This window comes from Lynx canadensis, chromosome C1 (genome assembly GCF_007474595.2).
Source record: "Lynx canadensis isolate LIC74 chromosome C1, mLynCan4.pri.v2, whole genome shotgun sequence".
Classification (NCBI taxonomy): domain Eukaryota; kingdom Metazoa; phylum Chordata; class Mammalia; order Carnivora; family Felidae; genus Lynx; species Lynx canadensis.
Window position 1 is genome coordinate 177,736,383 of NC_044310.1, and position 23,089 is coordinate 177,759,471.

At 42.2% G+C, this 23,089-nt stretch overlaps 1 protein-coding gene across 4 annotated transcripts in view; it reads left to right on the top strand.

Annotated features, from left to right (window-relative positions):
• Positions 1-23,089, top strand: part of MYO1B (myosin IB) — a 190,823-nt gene that overhangs the window by 45,643 nt on the left and 122,091 nt on the right. For all 4 annotated transcript variants that reach the window (XM_030326153.1, XM_030326152.1, XM_030326154.1 and 1 more), the window contains exon 3: positions 9,263-9,378. In XM_030326153.1, the coding sequence (XP_030182013.1) occupies positions 9,263-9,378 (116 nt within the window). The remainder of the gene's footprint in view (positions 1-9,262; positions 9,379-23,089) is intronic.

The following is a 23,089-nucleotide window of genomic DNA, read 5'->3' on the forward strand; positions in this document are numbered from 1 at the left end:
AAAAACACTTAAGTCACTCTGATTCAGCATCTGACTCCCCCCCCCCAACACACACACACACACACACACACACACACACACACACACACTGACTGCTCTCAGACTGGATGGAGCTCAGGCCCCTCACTTTGATGTTTGAGGCTCTCTGCAATTTGATCCCAGTCTTATTGTCTGGGCGATTACTCACAGGAGGTCTTTGCTCTAGGCAAGCTGTCTCATTCCTGTCTTTGAAATATGGGTGGGTGGGCCTTTGTACCTCTGTCCATGTTTAATCCATGTTGGAGCATGTGTCAGAATTAACTTCCTTTTTAAGGCTGGATATCTTCCACTGTTATCTGTATACTTCATGTTGTTTATCCATTCCTCCACCAGCAGATGCTTGGGTTGCTTCACCTTTTGGCTGTGGGGAACAGTGCCACAGTGAACCTGGACGTACAGATAATTGTTTTGAGTCTCTGGCAATTCACACTTAAAAAAATTTTTTTTTTGAAGGATGCAACTATCATAGTAAAATTTTAGAAAAAGAGAGAGGGGTTCAATCATTACCTAAAACCTGAATTCTCCTATGCCACTCTTTGGGGGAACATTACTTTATGTGAATCACGCCCATCCTTTTAGACCTGCTCAAATCTTCTGACTTCCTGGATCATCATTCTTGGACCTCTGCAGTTCACAGTGACCATTCCCTCAAGCAGACCCAACCCAAAGCACTCACCTAGGCAGTAAGAAGACTAATGACTCGGGGTGGCTGCTGGGTGGCTCAGTCGGTTAAGCATCTGACTCTTGGTTTCAGCTCAGGTCATGATCTCGTGGGATTCTCTCTTCCCCTCTCCCTTTGCCCCTCCCTTGCTCGCTCTCTGTCCCCCCCCCCAATATAAATAAATGAACATTAAAAAAAAAAAAGATGACTAATGACTCATTTAGCCAAGAATCACTTAGATCTTATCTTTTCTCGTGGCCAGACTAGTTAACTCTTAAATTTTATGTTTTATGATGTAAAAGTCTCACCTCCTGAGCTCTATTATAAGCTCCTTGGGAGCACAGACCATAGGAGCGTCTTTTATTTCCCACTCTGCCAAACACGATGTTGTGCATAAAGAAGGCTCTTAGTAAATGTGTTGCTTGCTTGTTAAGTGGCTGTACCTAAATTCTGTCCAGGCAGTACAGCCGTGTGAAGGTTTATTTTTCCTTGGCTCCAACCCATCCTGGATTTGAACTGTTAACACTGTACAGGTGAAAGTGGCTTGGAGGAACATGGCTTGGAGATGGATTTGGAAGAATCCTACACATGCTTTTAATACTTCCTTGGTGCCATTTTAGGCCAAATCATTAACATCAAGTAAGATACTTCATTAAATATTACCTGTGGCATTGCCACTCTCCTGGTTTATTTCTCTAAAGTTAAGGAATGATTATTATACATTGTTTTGCATTTCTTCATGATGGAGGCACAACTTTGTGTGCTGGGATAAACATGAAAAAAAGTTTTTATTGGGGCGCCTGGGTGGCTCCGTCAGTTAAGCATCCAACTTCGGCTCAGGTCATGATCTCACGGCTTGTGGGTTTGAGCCTCACATCCGGCTCTGTGCTGGCAACTCAGAGCCCGCCGCCTGCTTGGGATTCTGTGTGTGTCTCTCTCTCTGCCCCTCCCCTGCTTGCTCTCTCTTTCTCTCTCAAAAGTAAATAAACATTAAAAAAAAAAAAAAAAAAAACAACTTTTTTTTTAAGATGAAAAATTTTCTCTGTAACTAGGTCTTTTCCTCCCCCTCCTCTTTTTTCGTTTATCCCCGGTGGCATAAGGATTTCAGCATTCCTCAGGTGATCAAATAAGAAGCTTCTGCCCAACAGATGGCTCTCTGTTACACAAAGGTGAAGATGCTGCTGAAAGGCATTGCATGGCGCACGTTTCTCTGATTCGGCATTGTTCTTGGCCACTTTCCTCGAAGCTTCGGAGGCCTAACTGATAGCGTGGATCGAGTGCTCTGTTGAGACGAAAGTGGACTCCTCGTCCTGACTGCACTTTTGTTAGATAATGTGCTGATACCGCTTAAGTTCTTTTTGTTCCATCGTTATGGACCTTAACGTGGAGACTTCATATCCATCTCATGGGGACTGAAGAAGAGTTTAGAAAAAAGGTGTTTAGGGGCACCTGGGTGGCTCAGTCGGTTGAGCGTCTGACTTCGGCTCAGGTCATGATCTCACAGTCCGTGAGTTCGAACCCCACATCGGGCTCTGTGCTGACAGCTCAGAGCCTGGAGCCTGCTTCACATTCTCCCTCTCTCTCTGCCCCTTCCCTGCTCATGCTCTGTCTCTCTCTGTCTCAAAAATAAATAAAAACATTAAGAAAAAAAAAATTAAAGAAAAAAAAGAAAAAAGGTGTTTAAGTGCGTATTTTATACCAGCACTTTAAGGTTTGGGGATGAGTTTTTAAGGAGCTGCAGAGATGGTAAACAACTAACTGAAAATCATCCTAAAGAAAATAAGGACACTGGTAGATAGGCAGATGGGATGCCTAGTTAGAGCCTCAGCAAAGTAGGGGCTTTAAAAATATATTTTGGAAAAAACTGGTATTGAAAAGAGGTGCCAAAGTAGTCATCATGGTGAAAACAAGTCATCGTGGGGTTTCCATTACATGTATTTTATGGTTTAGTTACAATTTTATTTTCAATTTCATGTGGGGAATTGAAATGTAAACTTCTAGGGGCGCCTGGGTGGCTCAGTTGATTAAGCGTCCGACTTTGGCGCAGGTCATGATCTTGTGGTTCGTGAGTTCAAGCCTTGTGTTGGGCTCTGTGCTGACAGCTCAGAGCCTGGAGCCTGCTTCGGAGTCTGTATCTCCCTCTCTCTCTGTGCCCCTCCCGCCCCCTCCACTCTCTCTCTCTCTCAAAAATAAATATTAAAAAATTAAAAAAGAAATGCAAACTTTTAGAATTTTAGGTGTCTAAAGATCTTCATGTTGCCCCGGGAAGAGCTGTGGTACGAAGGACGTGAAACTGTTCTGACTTTCCTGTGTCTGTCTACTAATGTTTCGTTCACCTAGCATTGAGGGCTTCCACGCGATGGAGACTTGGAAAATATTCAAACTACACTTCAGTGTTTAACTTGAAAAAAGTTTTTTTTTGGTCGGATATGTTTCCAAAACGTGTATATCCTTGTCCTCAAAATCAGAATACTCTGTCTCATTTCAGCCTTTCATCATCCTTCTTTGTTCTGACAAGATGCACTCAGGGCCAGCGGATCTGAGATGCAGGCTCTTACTCTAAACAGCTCTTCATTTTTATGCTCTTAAAATTATTTTGATCCCTTCTTACTCCTTTTCTTTCTTTCTTTCTTTCTTTCTTTCTTTCTTTCTTTCTTTCTTTGCTTCTCTTTCTCTGTCTCTTTTTCTTTTTTCCATTAGTGGCCATTGTGTCTTCCCTTAGGGTAGGAGTTCTTAACCTGGCATATCAGCTGTATGCAAACTTTTTTTTTTAATTGTTGAAGTTTATTTTATTTATTTATTTATTTTGAGAGAGAGAGAGAGAGAGAGAGAGAGAGAGAGAGAGAAAGGCAGCGTGCATTAGCTGGGAAGGGCAGAGAGAAGGAGAGAGAGAAACCCAAGCAGGATTCACGCTGTCAGCATAGAGCACCAACACGGGGCTCGAACTCAGGAACCATGAGATCACGACTTGAGCCGAGATCAAGACCCAACACTTAACTACCTGCACCCTGCAGGCACCCAGCTGTATGCACATTTTTGTTTTTTTTCTGGGGAGAAGTGTCATAGCTTTCATTGACGTTTCAAAGGGACCTACAACTAAAAAAAGTTTAAGAAGTGCTCTGTAGCAGCATTTTTCCAACTGTAAATTTCAACCTATTAATGGGTGATAAAAACCATTTAATGGGTTAGGGCCTGCAGTTTTTTAAAAAAAATTGTAATGAATAGAGTTGAACAAATAATATCAGTGCATGACATGGTAAGAGTATTTAGGGTTTTGTGAGAGTTTGGTTTCATATATGTGTGTACGTGTGTGTAAATATCTACTCAAATACACATACTTTGTCGTGATGAAAATTTATTTCTCACAATGAGTCGTAGTCAAACATTTGAAACACGCTGTGACAGAATGGCCCCAATTTAGAGATGTTGTTGCTGTTTCTCTGTAGTGTGCTGAGAGACCGTATGCCAAGTTCATTAGAAATGTGGCTAAAATGAAAGGACGTGAAGCTAGAAGGACTTTCTTCCCTTTTTGAAATATTTACAGAATTAATTACATAGGAATAAGAGAGGAAAGTAAGATAGAAGATAGGTCAACAGTGACACTATCCCAGTGCTGCCACTGGGAGTAAAACACAGTCGTGTGGGTCCTGAAGGTAAACACCACAAGCAGTGGTTTTCACCTCTGGTTCCACATGGCCTTCTTTGGGGACACGTTAAAAGATGTGAGAGCCTGTCTGCTCCCAGGCCATTGAAATTGAATCTCTGAGGATGGGGTTCTGGAAGAACTCTCTTCTAGAATAAAATGCATGGTCTTTGGGGTGTATATGTATCAGGGGTCTTTCTTCTGGGTTCTGAATTGCTGGATGCACGTCCTCCAGAAAAGACTTCAGTTTTCACTGTGATCACAATAGGAATACACAAGTATTATTTGGTTATGCACAAGGCATCTGTTCTGGAATGCTACAGATATCTGAAGTATGAAGACGGAGATTGTTTTGACCTGGGAATGTTTGAACATTCTTGATTTAATGTCTGCCCTTGAGAAGTGAAAGATAAAAGTTGCTAATTGTGCCCTTTGTAAGAAGGTAGAGCCTTTCCTCTTTCTCTTCCCTTTTCTTTCCTCCTTACTCCTTCCCCTTCCCTCCCCTCCCTTCCTCTCCTTCTCTTCCCTTTTCCCTCCTAGATGTCAGAGACTGGTCCCATAGGGCGGTGGGAATAAAGGGAACTTTCCAGTGTCCTGGTGGTGGAGTGCACATGCTTGAGTTCTTGGAGGTGCCAAGGGGTGGGAACATGGAGGTGGTGAGCTAGGTAGTGGCTGAGATGGTTAGGTTGGTTATACTGAATAAACAAGTACATACATACATACATATGAGGCTAATGAGAGCCAGGCTTGTCTCTGTTGGAGAAGGTCGATAGAACGTAATTGGTAGGTAATCTTGGCCATTATGTGAAAGGAATGCCTTTCAGTGTAATTAGCCTAATGGAAGAACATCCTCTGGATTCCAGTAGGAGTTTCTCTGTGCGAGTCCTTTGGGGCACAGGGACAAGGCTGAAGTGTGAGCCCAGCCATAGAAGTGGCCTGCTGGGAAATGAAGTAGGCTGTGAGACACCTTTCTGTGGGCTCCCTTGGTGCTGGCACCATCTGAGCTCTGTAGTAGTAGTTTGTTGATGGACACAGGATCTATGCACCTCTTATGTCCAGTCAAGTAAGTAAGTGGAACTCTAGGGGGCAAGGGATGGATCCTTGTTGCTGCTCCCTTTTGTAAAGATTTGTAAGTATTTCTGTGTTTCCTTTTTTTTCTCCTTGGCATATTCAGAATAAAAAGGACACACCCAGCCCTTTTATGTACTTGTCTTTTTTTTTAATTTTAAGATTAAAAAAATTTTTTTTAATTTATTTTTGAGAGACAGAGCATGAACTGGAGAGGGGCAGAGAGAGAGGGAGACAGAATTGAAGGCAGGCTCATGCTGTCAGCTCAGAGCCCGACATGGGGCTCGAACCCACGAACCCTAAGATCGTGACCTGGGGTGAAGTTGGACGCTCAACCCAGGTGCCCCTTTATGTACTTGACTTTAAGAAACTCTGTGTCTTATCTGCAACCTCTTGATGCCGGTGGTTACTTAATGAGTTCGTTTGTAGTTCTTTCTAGACCATGGTGCAATAAGAAGATACTTACTTTAAATAGTGTACAGTTGCTTGTTAAAAAAAAAAAAATGTCTGTCAACTGTATGTCCAAGTGTTAATTGATGTAAACATGAACTATCTGGTCCCTGTTGTTCTGATCCCCAAAAGGGAGTTTTAATCTGGTATTGCAGTTACCTGAATGGAGAATGGATAGCTGCCTAAAACCAGAGTAGACCTGTAAACTCTACCCAGCCAATCAGCTGCTGCTGGGCATTCTTTCCTGTCTCAGACAAAGGAGGACTGTGACTGAACATTTGAGTTATTCTCTTGGTACGTGTGGGAATATTTAAATCTTCGATTAATGCACATAGACCCTTCAAGGAAAAAACCCTTATAAACAGTAAGGGCAGGTGTCATGGTAGAGGACAAACCTAGTAGGAATTCATGATTAGAGGATACATATCTGAAACATATACATAAAGTAGAATGGAGAGATAGCACAGTTACTTTTACTGTTTCCTTATTGAGATTGATAAAACTTGCCCTTTACTGATTTGTTGAGCTCTGTTGGTCTATCAGTAATTGTTGCTGGGTAACAAACCAGCTCCCCAAATGAGTGGCCTAAACAACAACCATTTATTTGTTCACAGTTCTCTGGGATAGCAGTTTGGGCTGATGTCAGCTTGGTGTATTTTCTCCTGGTCTCACCTGGAATCACACATCTGACCTTAGGCATCTGGTGGCCTAACTGGGACTGGATGGCTTAGAATGGCCTCAATCATATGTCTGATGGTTGGTTGTCAGACTGTGCAATTCAGGGCACCTTGGCCATCTACGTGGCTCAAGTTCATTCACATCCTGGCTTCCAGCCATAGCCATAAAAAAGGGGTTCATCCTGTACAGGTACTACTCAAGCCTCTACTTGTGTCTCATCTTATTTTTAAAAAATTTTTTTTAACATTTATTCATTTTTTGATAGAGACACAGTGTGAGTGAGGGAGGGGCAGAAAGAGGGAGACACAATCCGAAGCAGGCTCCAGGCCCTGAGCTATCAGCACAGAGCCTGACGCGGGGCTCAAACTCACGAACCATGAGATCATGACCTGAGCTGGAGTCGGACGCTTAACCGATTGAGCCGCCCAGGTGCCCCTTGTGTCTCATCTTATAATGTCCCATTGGACATTTGACAGTCAAGTCACATAGACAAGTCCAAACTGAAAAGCTGGAGGAGTAAACTGTATCTCTTGATAGAAAGAGTGACAAAGTCACATTTCAAGGGGGTCTGCCTGCAGGGGTGGAAGGAATTGTTCTAGCCATCTTTGCAAACAACATCCCACAGTAGGAGCCTGAGGGAAAAGGGTATACTTTAAAGATTTGTTCAGTGGCAACACGTGGCATAAAGGTTTAATAAAATATTAGGCACTGTATATGTACTTGCTATTATATTTCAACAAAAGAACAGTTACACGTGAGTCACTTTCTTAGATGAACTGGCCCTGTCTGCATTGGTCATTCAGTTAACCAGTATTTATGGGACATCATTAAAAGGTCAGGCCCTTTCTTGGTGGTAGGGAAAGAGTTGGGGAAAAAAAGCACATGATTCAGTTACGTATAAAAGTCACAAGTAACAAAGAGAAACGTATTAACTCAATAGTGTGGCTTTTGATTTTGAGGTTGAGGTAGCAGAGTTTGCTCTTTCTGTAAGAATGCCACAGAGGCAGATTTTTATCAAGAGGTTAGCCACCGTGAAGTGTGGTTTTAGGGAGCACCTTGATCATTGGTTTCTCTGCCAACAGCAAATACGTATTTCGATTATTGTGTTCAAGAAATTACCTAAAAAAGGAGAGTCATGTACTTTTCTACTGAAGAAGGCCGATCTTTTAATCAACAGATACTAAAAGAGTAACCAGTCATTATATTTTCATATCTACCAGTGTAGCTAGTATTAGTTCGAAGCTAGTGAGACAGTATTTCCATCTGTAGCATCTGCTGGCCCAGGTAGGTTGGAGTGTGAAGAAACCTTCTTGAAAAAGTCCTATCCAAATGGGGTAAGTGAGGAAACTTGGAGTCATCTCTTGTCAGGCCAGATTAATTGGTCCTTGTGATAGAATGTCAGAAATGAATGCCAGAAATAAATGGAGAAGCTTGCGTGGGAACAGAGTTTTCTTTCATAACTGTGGTCTTGTCTGTGCTTGATAGGATGAAAAAGTATGTGTAGAAATGACCTGTTCAGTTTTCCAGGTTGGGGGAGAAGTCTTTTGTAATTAAAATAATTGTGACCCATGTTAGAAAGAAATCATAATGTTAAAGAATGTTAAAATGTTCGTACTGTTTTCTATTCTGTTCAATTTTCTGGAAAGATCTTGACAGTCTTGAATCCAGTAATGGAAATACTGGACAAATTTGTTGCTCTAAAAATGCCACCTTTTGTTGCATGCACTGGAAAGGTGGGGAAGTTAGAGCTGACTTTTTTTCCCCTTCTTTTTTTTTCTTTCACCTTTTTCTTAAAGCAGTTTTTATCACTTAACGTATTTTTGTTAGTGTCCCCTGTAATGTTGAAACTGAAAGGAAAAATGAAGCCACTAAAATGAGTTCCAGTTACGTGACTTTGGCTTGCGGCATTGTGCTAGTCTTTGTACAAAATGAACTGAACCAGACTACTCTTGCTTGCCAGGAATTCCAGATCAAAATGGAAGGGAAGATTAGTAGTGTTCCAGTTTGTAGTGTGAGAGGGTTAATGTGTGCTAAAATAAAGTATTGGTCCCTCCAAAAGTACATTTAAATTCTACCTTAAATTTAAATTCGACATTAAATGTACCCTCCTTTACAAAGTACATTTAAATTCGGATATTACAGTACATATAATATGAAATTATGTTGTTTGAAGGCCCAAGGGATAACTGTGGCTCAAATGGAGTTGGGTGCTGTCTGAGCCCTTTGGAGAGATTGAAAGGCTGGTGTAAGAGCAGTGCCAAAGTAGAGGCCTGTTTGATAGGTGTGGATGTGGTTCAGGAGGAGGGAGGCCCTGGGTTCCAGTGGGCTCAAACAGGAGGCTAAAGATGAGAGAAGGAAACACCAGTTCTAATGAATAAGAGAGAGCCTAGCTGTTGCTCAAAATTAGCTGTGGCTGGTGACGAAATTTTTGGCAAGCGTCACAGGATTTTGGAGAACTCTTATCCAAGATCATAAATTAATCTGGAGATTTATTTTGAAAGGTATTTTCAATGTACAAATCTATGCCTTCCACTTATCAACAAAATGAATGAACACTATTGGCCATCTGCCTTCAGAGATATTAAATGTTCTTGAAAAGTGTGAATGGTCAAGGAGTAGAGATAGTTTTGTGTTTCAAGAGGGTGAAATCATGAGATACTGACCTAAGTTGTTAAAATACATCCTGTGTAATCATGGGGGATATTTTCTTCTTGCTTTTGCAGACGTATATTGGAAGTGTGGTTATATCCGTTAACCCGTACCGGTCCTTGCCCATTTATTCACCAGAGAAAGTGGAAGATTACAGGAATAGAAATTTTTATGAGCTGAGCCCTCACATGTAAGTACGGTGTTAAAGCATTAAGTTTCTCTTTCACTCCAGAGATGTGTAGTTGACAGATGTGTCCAGCTGTTTCCTTTGAGTCTCCGGAAAATGTTTTCGTCATTTTTTAAAATTAGATAAAGGAATGTGGAAGTTAATTGTTAATGCCTTATTTTAAATTAAAGAAAAAAAGAATACTTCGTTGGGCGTCACGCCCTTTAAGTTCTGAAATATTTGGGTTCAGTATGTAAAATATGTTCTGTTAAAAATTTTGTGTAAGTAGCAGCTGCTGCTAATTATTTCTGCAAATAAAGCAAGAATGTGCATTGTTTATTCTTTTAAAGAGCCCAAGCAGCATTTTCATAAAGTTGGATCCAGAAAGATCCCAAGTGTTGAGTTGTGTAATGGTTTTTGAGCAAGAGGAAGAAATTGTACCTTCAGTTTATAATCTTCACAGACATTTTTCACCAGACACAGACATTTTTCACCAGATGTGTATATCAGACCAATGATTTCACCTTCCCTGAAGCTGGACACTTGTTTGATTTTTCTGAAGGTCACTTGTTAGTGTAAAGAATTTTTGTAAATAATAATCTACAATAATCACATAGTGCCAAGGTTGAAAAACCCTGCACTAAAGTGAAAGAGCCTGCAGAGTTTCAGTTGTGTTCTAGCAGAAAAGAATTTTCTCTCTGTGATTGAAGATAAGCTATGGGCTCTGTTGACTTTGATAGAAAGTAAAAGCTAATAATTAAAAGATATACATACCCCTGTCTTAGATGTTTCCCTTGTTAATAGAGCGCATAGTGACATTTTTGGACTGTTTGGAACTAAAGATTTAAATAATTCCTTAAAATGGTTGTTCAAAGCTAAATGTTATCTATTTTACCAGTCAAGTGGATTCTGATTATTCTGTTTTCTTCCAGAAGTAGATTTTGCAAGTACATCTTGTTTCATTTTGCTTTGAAATTTGTTTTATAAAGTTATCCCTGAGGTTAAGTCCGTGTCGTGAAATATTTTATTTGATGCCTGAATATTTATTTTAAATTCTTGGCCTTGAAGCCATGCTTCCCAAAATAAGATGCTTCGATAAGCTGTGTGAGAATCCCCTAGAAGCTTATGAAATATCTAGCTTCCTAGGTCTTACCTCTAACACACCAGGAATGTACATTTTTCACAAGCTTTCCAGGTGATTCTTAAGTACATGCACATTTGAGAACATGTTGTCCTAGATGTGTATTTACAGATGTTTTCCTTTCCTTAACTGCTTATTGCAAATCGTGATCTTTACTGCAAATAGTCTTAATGATATAACAATGGCTTGTATTCATTGAGCACTTACCATGTGCAAGCACTGCTCTAAATACTTTACGTGTATGATAACTCATTTTATTCTCAAAATAATTCTGTAAGGCACATACTGTTACAAACGGGGAAGTTTTACCAAAGCCACACAGCTCATGGATGGGGAGCCGGGCTGTGAAAACAGTCATCTGCTGTGCCTCTCAGCCAGAAATGGATTCTGCCCTTTTCATGGTAGGGACTCTTGCTGTGCACTTCTGTCCACACACGAGGCCCTCCAGGGTAACCTTAGCTATGCCTCCGTTTATCTCCAGAGACCATCCTTCTTCCCTTTGCAGCTTTAATTTCCAGTTTGGGGATATTTAGATATATAATAGATGTCTATTCTAGAACGAAGAGGTTCACGCCCTGTTATATCCATGTTTATCCCTGCCCTTGAAAGATTTCTAAGAGTCTGTGTGGCACTGCTATCCCTAGTTTACCCCTTTTACTCCCCAAGGAAAACAACTACGATCAGCTATAAAATAAATATCCAATGTGCTTAGAATAAAAACAAAATCTTTTTTTTTTAACTCAAGAAATGTTTATTAGATTGAGTTAAGTGACAAAAACTTTTTTCCATGGTCTATAAAACACTGCATGGGGTGACTGTGCAAGGTCCAAGTTTACCTAATGAATCTGAATTTGCGAGATATCGATCACACCCCTTTCCCATCTCCCTTTGTTCCTTCACTCCTTCCTACCTGTGTCATCTTTGCATATTCTGTGCCTTGGCCTGGAATGCTTTTCCCTCCCTTTTCCCCCAGGCAACTCCTGTTCTTCCTTTAGATCTCAGATTGCATTAGACCTCCTCGGGGAAGAACCTGCCCTCACCCTCTCTGGCCAAGGTCAGATCTATTGCCCTTGTCACAGTTACAATTTAACAGTGCTTTATGAGATTATTTGATTCCTGTCAGCCTCACCTGCCATGCCAGCTCACCATAATATTCTCAGCATCCGAAAGCAAGTTCGGTGCTGAGAACATGCTGAACACTTCCTTCCTCCACTTACTTGCGAACTATGTAATCTTGAGCAAATTGAAAAAAACTTCAACTCAGAAATTAAGCAGTTTGATCTGTTGAACGGGAAAATAATTATTAACTCCTAGGCTTTTTGTGAGGGATAACTGTCTGGTAGATATTTAGATAATTATCTGGCATACGGAGAGTGCTTAGTATGGAATGGGCCCTGTAGTGAATTGATAGTGGCTGCTATTCACAGTGATTACAATTGTGTGTGGGACCCATTTCAGACCTCTAACACGCTCTTTCTTCCCAGTTTCTCCTCCATGGTGGGACATTTTCCTCTCCTTTAAGGCATTTTCCTGCATTTTTCTTTGTGAATGTCCATCTCTGACAGTGTCTGAAATAGGGTCAGTGATACCTAGATTTCCAACTAAAACCTAATCTGACATTCTCAGGTAGTAGTTGTTACAGTATTATGAGACAAAACGAGAGGCCTCTGGGTGGCTCAGTGGGTTAAGTGTCTGACTTCAGCTCAGGTCACGACCTCATGGTTTGTGGGTTCGAGCCCTGCATTGGGCTGACAGTGCAGAGCCTGCCTGGGAGTCTCTCTCTCCCTCTCTCTGTCCCCCCTCCCCCACTTGTGGGCGTGCTTTCTCTCTCACTCTTTCAAAAGTAAATAGAAATACACTTTAAAAAAAAAAAGATAAGATTAGTTTAGGCTTTTGATGCATTCTAGCCATAACTATTTCAAGAATTTGGTCCCAGTTTGAAGAAAAATCTTAAATAGCTGCTCAGACCACATATACTTTGAGAATTTTGCCAATTAATTTACCTCAGATTACATTTGGAAATTAACTTGACCTGTCGTTTGCCATGAGTCATCAGAACCTCCAGATATTTCCCTTACAACTCACGTTTTTAAAGGTGTCCAGAAATTATCTTTATTTTTTTTAAACCAAATTTTTTAATGTTTATTTATTTTTGAGAGAGAGAATGTGTGTGTGGGCAGGAGAGGGGCAGAGAGAGAGGGGGTGGAGAGATAGAATCCTAAGCAGGCTCCACATTGTCAGCACAGAGCCCAAGCGAGGCTCGAACCCATGAACCGTGAGATCGTGACCTGAACCAAAACCAAGTGTTGGATGCTTAACTGACTGAGCCACCCAGGCGCCTCTTATCTTTCTTTAAATGCCAGACAACTGAACAATATTTGCATTTCATGTAAGTATGGGACTTTGAGATAGTAGACATGTATAAATGAGTAAAATGAAACTAAATAGTGGCTTCTTACCTACACTCCTTTTCAAAGGTAGTTTTATGTTGTCATACCCCTTCTCCTCTCTTCTTCTCTGAACTCCTATCCCCTTTATGTTTGGAGTCACCCCTTGAGCAGGCTATCCTTGGGGGCATGCCCAGAGAAATGAGGGGCCCACGGGGCAGCATAGATGACACCATGCCTTTCTCTTTGTGTAAGGAGTGTCTTTCCCATGTGATTTTCAAATTCTTTGCACGTAAGGAATTTTTTTTACCATGTCCGGGTGAGGACTTAGTACGTTTCAGGTAACTCAGGAACTGCATTCATGGAGAACTGCCTCAGACCACAGAACCTCATAGATGGGAAAGAATGGCGGGAGCGATGAGGAGACTAATCGACCTACTTAATCTCTTCCCATTCAGAACAGCACCAGGACAATACACCTTCTGAGATTTTATTTACCAAATCCACTTCCTTTTGGTGGATGATTGCTTTGTGATCTTGCAGCCCTAGATACCACTCTATTACCATTCTGTGGATCCTCCTAAAATCAGCACATGCTACTTCCCTTCCCAGAAGCCTTCCTGGGCTCCCTATTACTAGTTGAGTGAACTCCCAAGTTCTGTGGCTTAGTATTCAAGCTCCGCACCGTCTAGCCTCAGTTAGTGCTCTTCTCCAGGCCCCCGCACACCAGCAACCTCCTTCATGCAACCTCCTTCTGAGTCCCAGCCTTTTATGTCTCCTCCTTTCCTCTCCTCCTGCTGCATACCCACTTCTGTTGTTAAAACCTCGCTAGTCTCCTCGGGTCTGTCTGAAAGCCCAAACCACAAGTGACTTCTCCTGCCTCTGAGTTACCGGAACCACCTGTGATCCCACACCCCACTTTTCTTACTGTGCTTTGTTGTGTTTCTGTGTCATCCTCTTTAATGAGATGGAAGTTACTGTAGATCAGGAACCTTTTCCTGCATACCTCTGTGGCTCTCTCAGTGCTTTTTCTCTTAAGAGTTCAGTGACAATAGAGCAAAAGAGCTTTTATAATTTTTCATTACATTTTACTTGTGTTATCTCATCTCTGGCAATTCAATGAAATAAAACTATTCTTAGTAGGATATTTACAGTGTTCAAAATTTCATGGAGTATAATGGGAACTTCTTCACATTCTTATAAAAGAAGTAAGCTAAAATAGTATTTTTATGGTGCCCTTCAACCCTGGGTGTTCAGATCCAATTTATTCATGATACAGAGCACTTTCCTGACGTGTCTAGCCAAGGGACATGGTGACATAGAAGGAAGAGTGTGTTGTAGCCCCAGCCAGCAACCCCTTCAGGTGGTCACAACCCGAGAGAAAGCTGAAATGTGTCCGTAGCTTAGGATGTAATGTGGTAGCCATATTACACGGGGCATTACAAGCACTGTTTGAAGCAAGCAGTCTTTCCCTTTTAGTAAATGAAAAAAAACCCTGCAACAAGTTTTAAAAACGGAGAAAACTGGCTTAAGGCTTTGAAAAATTTTGTTATTCTCACCTAAAAATGAGAAAGTAATGGAGGATTTGGACAGTGCTCATGTCAGTGGTCCAGACATGAGCCCTCTGTCACTAGGGAGCTTTTGACCCCTAATTCAGTGCCAGATTGATTTTATAGGACCACATGCCATCGCCCGTAGAATGACATTGCTGGAAGGCTTGTGTGTTTTGAGTCTTTGTTTCTTCTGTTATCCTTTTACTCAAGGTAAACCAGATAAATGTTATAAAGAACATTTCTGGCTATATTTCAAAATATACTAGTGCCGTGAGTGTCCAAAGCTTAGGATAAAGGTCCAGGACAGAAGATCCAGATGTTGTCCCTTTTAGGATATCAGTATTTTTTCTCTGCAGCAGACTTGACATTCTGTGAATAAAATTGTATTTATTTTGAGAACTCTTATGACAGTTCGATCCTGAATTCTCATAGAGGTTGCTTGTGTATCAGAGTGTGAAAGTGCTTTCTTAAGGAGAGACAGAGAGAGAAAGTTGATGCGATACCATGTTGCTGAGGCTTTTGTATTATTTCTCTCATCTTACTTTTGGAGTAACTGAGCCTCTGATTGGTTCTGTACCTCTCCAAAAACCACTTGCAGAAACAGATGTGGGGCTTTCTCATTTAGCATTCTTTCCACTTACTGCTTTAGGAAAGTTACTCATTTACTGAGCAAATATTTATCGAGCGCTCCCCCTGTGCCAGGCTCTCTGTCCGGCCCTGGATGCAGTTGTGAGCAAAGCAGATAACATTCCTGTCTCCTTGATGGGGAGACAGTCTTCTGACTTAAGTATATAGAAACCCAGATTGTTGCAGCCATCAGTTAGGAGGGAAACCGACAGAGCAAAGGCAAGGAAGCTTTTGTGGAAGACAAAGTGAATGTAGATAGTTTTCTTAGAAAGCACGGTTGGTTCCCGTTCTCTCGGGTGGTTTGCGTCAGGAGCCGATAGGTTGTCGTCTGGAAGATTTTGCATCTGTGAGGACCTGTGACCAGCGTGAGTGGCTTGACAGAGTCCGCACTCCATCTTGAGTTCTGGTGTAGGCTCCTTAAGCTGACATTTCCGTGGAAGGACACCGCCATGAAAATAGTTGGAATTGCCTTGTACCTTTCTGCACGACTCTCATGGCTCACGATGAGCAGAAGGCAGTCACCGTGCTTGCTTTTAGTCTTGCCAGACATTTGTTTGATTCTGGACAACGATGGATTAGAAAACTTCTTGATTTGGAGAGACTGTGGAGTTTCATATTAGCCATACAGCTGTGCCGTGGAGGTGGGTGAAGGACAGCTGTTCAGCTGAAGGCTTCCTGAGTTCGTGGTGAGAAGGACCATTTCCGGGCCTAGCCCAAACTCAGTTTTTACAAAGCTCCGTGTACTGACTTCCAACCTTTGATGCCCAAGCCTTTATTCTCAGTTTATCTTATTTTAAGTTTATTTATTTGAGAGAGAGAGAGAACACGCCTACAAGTGAGAGGGAGAGGGGCAGAGAGAGAGGAGAGAGAGAATCCCCAACAGGCTCCGTGCTGTCAGTGCAGAGCCCGACGCAGGGTTCAAACTCACAGACTGTGAGATCGTGGCCCGAGCGGAAATCAGGAGTCCAGTCAGACACGTAACCGACTGAGCCACCCAGGTGCCCCTCAGTTTATTGTTTTATTGGGTATATATTCCTGGCAGAAAGACACCTCAACTAATTTTTCTTTCAGATTAAGAACCTTTCTAAACTAAAGTTGGAAGGTTGGATCTATGCCACCAGCATGAGTTTATCATGAAAATCATTGTTTCTGTATGTCTGAGAAGTCTCAGAGTCCTAATTTCTAGATCCCTAATGAGAATTTATATCATTTCTCACAAAGTGCACATCTCAGACTTGGAAGTTTATTTTGAGAAGTCTGTTGGCAATTCCTAGCACACACGCTACCCAGCATGCATGGTTATTTCACTGATACCCTCTTAAAGGGAAAAGTTTGGTTCTTTTTTTTTTTTTTAATTAAAAAAAAAAATTTTTTTTTTTAATGTTTATTTATTTTTGAGACAGAGAGAGACAGAGCATGAATGGGGGAGGGTCAGAGAGAGGGAGACACAGAATCTGAAACAGGCTCCAGGCTCTGAGCTGGCAGCACAGAGCCCAAAGTGGGGCTCGAACTCACGGACCGTGAGATCATGACCTGAGCCAAAGTCGGACGCTTAACCGACTGAGCCACCCAGGCGCCCCGGAAAAGCTTGGTTCTTAGCAAAATAGGTTTCTTCCTGCTGGAATGTTACAGGTCTTTGACAGGCCCTGAGAAATTCTCCAACATTCTAGAAAAGATCTATTTCATCCAAAGGAGTGGCACTGAGGCCTCAGCCCTGAAAATGATTAATCTAACATTTTACTCCCAAAGGAGAACTATAGTTGGAGCCCGTGTGGGGAACCCTGTCTAGAGAGAGTGTGTTTAGGGTAGGTGGCCGGGGGCACCCCCTTTGTTGTCGAAATGAGAAGCATGGCCATGTCTGTTGCTGGGGCTTGTGTGGCAGCAGGACAGGGTAGGTAGGGCAAAGGGAGCTGTGTCGAGTTTGTCTAAACAGGGGTCAGCCAACACTAGTCCTGATCCAGTCTGGGGCAGTTAGCAAAGCCAGAGATAATGGAAACAGAGTTTAGTGAAGCGTGTCGGGTCCGACACTTTGGAGACTGGAGAGGCAGGGGTGCGTCCTGGGGCTGTCCTGGGATAGACAGCCCTAGTGTACCAGCCCCAGCAGGGGTCTTCTTGCTGCCGCATTGTCCAAAATGTGCTTCCTTCTCAGCCCCAGCCCGTCTCAGGGATCCCACGTCCCCACGTGGAAGTGGGGACACCAACCGGGTGTCTAACCATCCACTTCAATTCTGACACGACTCAGATTTGGGGCAGGTTTCCCAGGCCAGGGCCTCACATCCCTGCTTTGGATGCCTTCTGCGAGTGGAGTGCCCCGGCCACCCACACTTCTGCTCAGCTGATCACAAATTTGGGGGTTTCCACAACCTTCCTTAGGTTCAGTAATTTGCTAGGGTGACGCCTAGAACTCGGACAACACTTTACATCTGTTGGGTTATTACAAAGGAGAGAACTCAGGGACAACCAAAAGGAAGAGATGCATAGGACCAAGTGTGGGGGAGGAGGGGTGCACCGTTTCCGTGCCCTCTCTGGACATGCCACCTTGCCAACACATCACTGCTCCCACCAGCCCGGAAGCTCCCTGAATCTCCTTCTTCGGAAGTCTTTATAACCCAGTCTGCTGCTCCTCCTTCCCTTCCCCGAGGTGGGGAGATGGGACTGTAAGTTCCCACTGTTTCATCTTGCATTTGGTCCTTCTGGTTAGCAGCCTTCATCCCGGAGCCACCCGGGGGTCCACCGTGAGTCACCTCAGTAGCATCAACTCAGGTGTGGGTGAAAGGCACTTGTTGTGAATAACAAAGAACATTCCTATCGCTCAGGAAATTCCAAGGGTTTTAAGAGCTCTGTGCTAGGAGACCAAATACGTTTCTTACACCACAGATGTGGACATGTGCATGCATCATTCTTGAGGGTTAGCTTCCTGAAACCAAGTTGCTGCTGGAGTTTCTGTATGATGCCCTGGAAACCGGAATCAGTGCGCCTCCTTTTTCCAAGAAATATCTTAAGGGTAGTTCACCAGTTCAACTCAATAAACACTGAATGTCATAAAGACCCAACTGTCAGCTCCCCGCTTAGGCGCCCCCCTCCACATGGGCCCTGGATCCCATCCAGCCCTTCTTGTAGTCCTGAAGGACATCACTCGAGGATTTTCTCTCCACTGTATCCTCAACTCTTCCTTCTCCCTGTTCCCTTCCTGCCGACCCACATGCTCTAATGGTTCTTGTGATTCTACAACTCTTAGCTGTAGCAGTTTCCTTGTGTCATAAAACTCTTTGAAGAAGTTGCACATACTTGTTGGGTTGGACTTTTATCTCCCCACTCACCTATGGCTATTCTTTTCAAGATCACTTGGGACCTCCGTGTTGCCAAATCCAGTTGTCAATTTTGAACCCTTATCTCCCTTTAAATATCAGTAGCATTTGACAGTATGACCAGGTCCTTCCTGAAATCCTCTTTTAAAAATTTGGCTTTCTGGCCTCCACACTTTCCTGTTTTCCCCGAGCCCGCCGGCTGTTCCATGTCCGGCCTCCCCTGGATGTGCCTCTTCCTCGTGCTCTGAAAGTGAGCACGTCTGAGGGCCTGGTTTTGGACCTTTACTTTTCTCTTCTGTAGGCGTTGGTTACATGAGCCTCTGTGGGCTTTAAATACCCTCTACGTGCTGATGCACCCAGAATTAGGTGTCTAGTTTGGACTTATCCCCTGATCTCCTGGCGATTCAACATATTCAACTCTTCAGTATCTGCTCGGGTGTCCAAAAGGCATCTCCTTAGACTATTTTACTTTTCTTCATTAATCATTATCTGACATTTCACTAGGTGTTCATTCATTGACGTCTTTATTGTTTGGTGGGTTTTTTTAGTGCTTATTTATTTTTGAGAGTGAGAGACCTAGCACGAGTGGGGGAGGGGCAGAGAGAGAGGGAGACACAGAATCCGAAGCAGGCTCCAGGCTCTGAGCTGGCAGCACAGAGCCTGACGCGGGGCTCAAACTCACGGACTGTGAGATCATGACCTGAGCCGAAGTCGGACGCTTAACGGACTGAGCCACCCAGCTGCCGTGATGTCTTTATTGTTTGTCTCCTGGGCTGGAATGCCCTCTCCATGAGAGCAGGGGCTTTGTTTATTTCTCACATCCACGTATCCACAGCAGTTGGAATAACACCTGACAAAGAGTGGGCACTCCATAAAATATTCGTTGGGTGAGCGGATGAATGAATGAATCTGGGGGTCTACTATTTGTTAGAAACTGTGTGTAAAAGGCACACGTGGTCGTTGTCTTCAAGAAATTTCCAGTCTAGTTGGAGGGAGTGGGGAATGGCTACGTAAATGGGTCATTTTATTAGCATACTTGCAATGACAAGGAACAAGTGGGAAGTACAGAAAAATTAGTGGCTTCAGGGATTCTGAAGACACCATCTGTGTTGAGTCTTGCAGAAGGAATTCTAGAAATAGGTGGCCACTATAGTGTAGTAACTAGCTATGTAGAAGATAAAGCAAAAGGCCAGTTTGGGCTACAGCACAGTGAACCAGGAATCTTAGGAAGGCAAAAGGTGTTTGAGTTGAGATGATAGCTACATATAGAACTTTTTTTTTTTTTAATAAAACATTCAGATACCAGTCTACTTGAATCCTTGGGAGTATTGAAGGGTTACGAAGGTCACTCCTAAGTAATAGGAGGAGAATTTGAGATGAGGGCAGTACTTAAAATTACAGGCTTATATGTCTGGAAAAATTATCATCTTGCATTTTCAGTCACCAACTGGAAAAAATGTTCAGACTTGTTAAATATGCCTAAATATGTATGTGTACAAATGCAGTGTTTTAATGAATGAGTAGTGAGTGGCTGAATGTTGAAATGACTTGTAAGTGGAAACAAATGTTAATTCCTTATGTTTTATGACAGAACCTCTAGTTGCTATTGGTGATCAATCATATTATTCAGGAGGAGGAACATGTGATACAGACCATCAAAATCAATATACTGAATTTCAGCCATTATTGACTTCCATAAAGGGTGCACACTCCTTTGGCTATGAAGCCATTCCCTTGAGGTAGTGTTTGCTGTCTAGATGCGTGGGTGTTCAGCTGGTGGTCTGAAAATCATATTCTCAGTTACATTAGGAACATTCTAAGCCTTATAGATGGCTTGGCCTAATGTAAAAAGATTAGGAATAGAGCAATAAATTAGAACGCATACATTTTCTATTAATCTTGTTCCTTCAGTCCACATCGACTGCAAAAAATTAGAAAGCACCTGGAGGGAGAGAGGATTTGGCTGGTTTGCACCATGGATCTCTCTACCTTTGGGAAATGCATGCAGGCATATGCTTAGGTTGCCTCCTTTTTAAGACTTTAGATTGCCATTAGAGGGATTCATTCCCACTTTTGTATTCTATAGTTTCATAAAGTATGGATCTCTAAGAGCTCTTGGATATTTCTTTAGAATTGCTAATTTTTAAGCTATTGCTTTGATTGCTTTCAAAAGATGTACTCTCCTGTTCATAGGCCCTACCTCACATTCAGTCCTTTAGTGTTGCTGTTGCTTCTGTGTTTATAACTGTCTTGTCCATTATTAAGAATGGAGGCTTATATATAACTTGCCCATGTGAATAACATTATGGATAAAACAAGGACATTGAAAATGGCAGAATCCCATTGAGGTCACAGAAAAACTCATTAAAAATGTTACTGAAGTATAAAGATGTTAAGTCATAGATTTATAAAATGAACACATATGTCTGTTTAAGATAACATGATATGGATGAGTCATTGCCATCTGATTACTCATTACCTGGAATGTGGGTATAAGAAAGGAGGAAGTGTCGACATGTGTACGGGTGTTTGTTGGGCGTTGTTCCTAAAACAAATAGAAATGGTATATAATGCTTTGCATATTTGCTTCCTTTTCATAACGTAACATAATTTTCACTATAATAATATTGTGTCTATGATTGGGAATCACTCTTTGTCTTGCAGGCACAGTTAAGGTAGCATAACTGTTATCTTAAAACTTGAAAATCTGTCATTTTTTTATATTTAGGGACTTCACCTCTTTTTTGGTGTTCATATCTGGCATTGATTGTGACCAGAACTTTGACGATGAAAATCAATCTTAAGTGAAGATTTTGGCTGTGGAACTAGAGAAGTTGAGTTTGCATGAAGTTGTGGCTGGTGATCAGTTGGTTGTGAGCCCTCCTTTACTTGGCCTCTTCCCGCCTGCCCCACTGTTGCTTTCGTTTCTCCTCCTTTCCCGTCCCGTCCCCCTGGCCCTGTATTTTGTTACTCTCGCTCCACACTTCTCCATATCCTCACATGCTCCTCCTCTTTCAACATGTGTCAGGAACACACCTGCATTTTCTTAGGGGTACACCTGCATTTTGCAGCTTCTTTCTAAAAGGCCACTTCATGGCCCTAACACCTATTTTCCACAGCATGCGTCATATCACGATTATATGGCACATTATTGTGTGCTGTCTTATATATTTCATTAATTGTTTCCTATTTGTGTATTGGACTTGAGCAAGAGGAAGCACCTTCTGAGCAGGGACTATGCACTATGCTTATTTTGTTGCCTTAAGATCGTGGTCTTAAGATCCATTCAGTGTGGATATTTATATACGGTTGAGCACATAATTAACTATTCAAGTAAATACCATGGAAATGTACTGTGTGCATTATAAAACGTACACAAGTATAGGGGGGAAAAGATGAATAAAGACATTAAAATAGAAGTTCTAATATTTTATATCCATACTCCAGTGGCTCATCTTGGTCAGGTCCTGGACCCAAACCTCACTTTGGAGGCCTAGTGTTAGGTACACGTTAGGGTCTCAGCACCTATTTATTTTTAACCTTTAGCGATTCTGTGCTGGTTGCTAACAAACTTTTTGACTGTCCTAGTGAAAGTCAGGGTTATAGGCTACATAAGGCAGGTTACGCTTGGGTAACAAACCTTCACATCTCAAGACGGAACACGTGAAAGTTTGTGTCTCACTAATAGCCCCCGTCTGATGAGGGGATTTCCTCAGAGGCTCTCCTGCAAGTGGCCACACATATCCAAGCTGCTTTTAGCTTAGAGTTGTTAACAGCCGCAACACATGACTCTTAACTTTGCTGTGGAAGATGAAGAGAGAGCACAGTCAGGCCTCGTTCTCTGGCCCGGGGCACTCGGCGTGAGGTCACATGGCTCGGCCTAACTGCAAAGGTAGCTGGGAGGTACTTTCTCCCACGTACCCAGGAAGGGGAATAAGTGATGGGATTTGGTAAATGTGTTGCAGGGCCCCCTGTTTGCTGGGATCATCTGTTCATTTCAGTAGGGTTATTACAATTTCATAATTGAACTCACAGGTATTGTGTAAAGCAAACTTCTGTGCGAATTTAAATAGGAGTTCAGTAATAGAATTTAGAAAGAAAACAGATCCTCTCTCAAGTAATTTTTCCTTGTAATGACTGTAATTAGGGTGCATTTTCACATTTCCACTTTAATCTTATTTGGATGCAGTTTATCTTATTTTTAGGATTTTATCTTTTTTTTTTTTTTACAGTTGTTAGTTTTTATTTATTTTGTAAGTAATCTCCATACCCAACCTGGGGTGAATGCATTTAAACTACAGAAGTAAAACCATTCACTCATTTTTCATGTTTCTGTTGTTATTCCTTTTCTTTTTCTTTTTCTTTTTTTTTTAACGTTTATTTATTTTTGAGACAGAGAGAGACAGAGCATGAACAGGGGAGGATCAGAGAGAGAGGGAGACACAGAATCCGAAACAGGCTCCAGGCTCTGAGCAGTCAGCACAGAGCCCGACGCGGGGCTCGAGCTCACGGACCGCGAGATCATGACCTGAGCCGAAGTCGGCCGCTTAACCGACTGAGCCACCCAGGCGCCCCATTATTCCTTTTCTTTCACATTGCTGTTCAGCATAGAGGCTAGTGGCATATTGGTTTATTATGAACAAGGGTTTTTAATAGTGTCACATTTCATTGTTCTTGTTTACAGGAGTAGTTAATATGCGAATATTTGAAGATGTGTTT